The sequence below is a fragment of the Beta vulgaris genome, chromosome 1 (assembly GCF_026745355.1).
Source record: "Beta vulgaris subsp. vulgaris cultivar EL10 chromosome 1, EL10.2, whole genome shotgun sequence".
NCBI classification, from domain to species: Eukaryota; Viridiplantae; Streptophyta; class Magnoliopsida; order Caryophyllales; family Amaranthaceae; genus Beta; species Beta vulgaris.
Window position 1 is genome coordinate 2,639,397 of NC_079202.1, and position 2,961 is coordinate 2,642,357.

The 2,961-nt window shown below is 39.3% G+C and overlaps 1 protein-coding gene across 1 annotated transcript; it reads left to right on the forward strand.

Moving 5' to 3' along the window:
* The first annotated feature begins 842 nt into the window (after nt 1-842).
* LOC104902758 (uncharacterized) lies at nt 843-1,322 on the forward strand. Its single transcript, XM_010690663.1, has one exon. The coding sequence runs from the start codon at nt 843-845 to the stop codon at nt 1,320-1,322; it is 480 nt and encodes a 159-aa protein (XP_010688965.1).
* Nucleotides 1,323-2,961: the final 1,639 nt, after the last annotated feature.

Below are 2,961 nucleotides of genomic sequence, written 5' to 3' on the forward strand. Positions count from 1 at the left end.
GGACAACTTGTCCAGAATATTCTGTTATATCAGTGATACTCAGGGGTTCAAGCACTTTATTGGATGTTCTAGAATGAAGCTAAATCACCTCTGCTTTGCAGATGATTTATTGGTGTTCTATAAAGGGGATCCTAAATCAGCTTACATGCCCTTACAAGGCCTAAAACTGTTCTCAGATACCTCAGGTCTAAGAGCAAACAATAGCAAGTCTGCCCTGTATTGCACTAGCATCTCTGATGTGGAAGTAGAGAGAATTCATCACTTTTCAGGGTTTACAATAGGGACTTTGCCTTTTAGATACCTAGGAGTTCCTATCTCATCAAGGAAACTTAAAGCAGCTGATTCTGAGGCTTTAGTAGAGAAGATGGTAGCTAGGATTAGGCAATGGGGTACAAGAAACTTATCTTTTGCAGGGAGGGCACAGTTGGTTAATGCAGTGCTGATGGCATCCATAATTATTGGGCTCAAATATTCATTCTTCCTAGTCCAGTGATTAATAATATTAATAAGGTGTGTAGATCCTTTTTGTGGCATGGGAAGGCAAATGAGATTAAAGGAGGGTATGTGAAGTGGGATTAGGTCTATACTGCAAAGCAGTATGGTGGTCTTGGATTCAGGAATATTGGTTAATGGAACCAGGCAGCAGTTGGCATATAGGGGTTAATAAGTCTGAACTCTAGATAAAATGGGTGCATGCTGTCTACATAAAGAATCAGAGTTGGTGGGATTATGAGATCCCACAAGGAGCTAGCTTGGTGATGAAGCATATATGTCATGTCAGGGATGAATTGAAAATGTTGCAGATTCATACTTGGCCTGTTAACACTCACTATCATATTAACATGGTCTACAATCAGCTAATTGGAGAGCAGCAGAAGTTAAATTGGGTGCCAGGAGTATGGAATAGAGTGTTTATTAAGCATAGATTTATTTTATGGCTAGACATACAAGGAAGGCTGCAGACTAGAGAAAAACTTCACAAGATTGGTGTTAGTCAGGAAGATGTTTGTTGCATTTGTGGTTTGCAAACGGAAACTCATGATCATTTGATGTTCAACTGCATATATAGCCAGATATTATTGGCCAAGGTTTTGATATGGTTGGGGTTCAACTACAGACTAAGGACCTTACCTCAATGGCTAATGTGGATCCAAAGATCTTATAAAGGATTAAGAACAAGAAAACAGGTGTTGCTTATTGTGATTACTGCTGTTGGCTATCAGATATGGAGGACAAGGAATCAGGCTTTATGGGATCAAGTTGTGTATGATGTAGATAAAATTTTTAAAGCTGTACAATTTATAGTTAAATATAGACTATAAAGTTGTTTGCCTAAAAAATGTAGTTCAGTTTACAAAAGTTGGATTGAGGGGTTGTAAGTAGTGTAATTGCAGAGTATAGTTTTATGCTAAGTTGTATAGCTTAGCTGTTGATGAGTGCTTTCTCTTGGAAGCTTAGGTTGTAAAGAGAAGATGTTTTGGTTTGCTATAAAATTTTACTCACTTACCAAAAAAAGTTTATATAGAATCTTAGTCGTAATACTACGATGAAAGAAACTCGTATTTCTCTCGCCTTCCTGATCCTATCCATACGATTGTTCGCCCTCCACAACATCTCTTCTTGTAATATACCTAAAAATCTTAAACATATTTAAGTGAATAATTAACATAATAATGTAGTTAGAACATATTTTATTCGTTCCACTAATTAAGCAACGTATGATAAAATGATTATAGCTTTTTAACATAAAAGTTTACCAACTTAAATTATGACGATAATTTATAATTTACGATTTCATGAGTTAAACAAGAAGGCTAATGTAGTTGTTAATTCACTTAAAGTACAAAATGTCAACATTTCACCCAAAATTTTACTAAGCCACGTTTAAAGGTGTTAATGGGGAAATATTTCCGAGTTTTGGTTTGGGAAACAAAAAGGGAAAAAGGGAAAAGAAAGCCATGGTCAACACCCCCATTAATTTGCCTTCTTCCTCACCCTTTCATGGCCATTTGGCACTCATGCAATCACACTCTCTTCTTCTTCTTCAGTCAAAATCTGTCACCAATCACTCACCATAGCTTCTTCAAGCTAACAATTCAGATTATTTACTCCAACTTGTCCCTTCCAACCACTGATTTTAGACCCCCAATTTCACTATAAATAGCCATGGAGATTCAACATCAAGAACCCATTAACAATAACCTTCATCCTCTCTTCTCTCACTAATCAGAAATTTCTGTCAACAAATTACCGGAAATTGAAATTGTGACTAAAAGAAACCCAAAAGAAAACCTATATTTTCTCTCTGCTCTCTCCTTTGTTCCCCCTCCCCCACGAGACACACCCCCGTCGGCCACCTCAGGCGACGCGGACCTGCGCCGGCCATCCGTTGCACCTTCCCCTGGCCTCGCTGTCGTTCGCCGGCCGCCTCGTAACTCGTCAGAGATCTGCGCCAACACTCGTGCACTCTCTCTCCTCCTCGCGCTCTCTCTCGTCGCTCCTCTTCGCGCGCTGCTGCTGCTCGGGTTTTCCGCCGTCGCCGGAGCTTCGAGAACCGCCGCTGATCTTCCCTGCTGTCGCCTGCACCTTCGCCGGAGCTTGCCGAGGGCTGCTGCCGTGTGTTGTGTCGTCCCTGCTCCAAGAGAGCAGAGGTATAATACCACCTCTTTTTTTTTCCCCTTAAACTGATTTCAAGTCTATGTTAATACAAGCCCAAATTACTACCTAGTGTTAATTAGTAAGTTGGGCCTAAAGTAAACGGACTTACATTAGTCAAACCATTTCAATTTAATTGTTGCATGTACAATAGTTGGGCTGAAATCTGAATTCTTCATATTGTTGGTTGAACTAATGACTAATTGTTGGGCTAATGGAGTTAAACTAAAGCTGATTTAGTGCTTTATTAAGTCATGTTAGTTTGATTTATTAAGTTAACCATAATGTTGGGCTTATAATCTGATT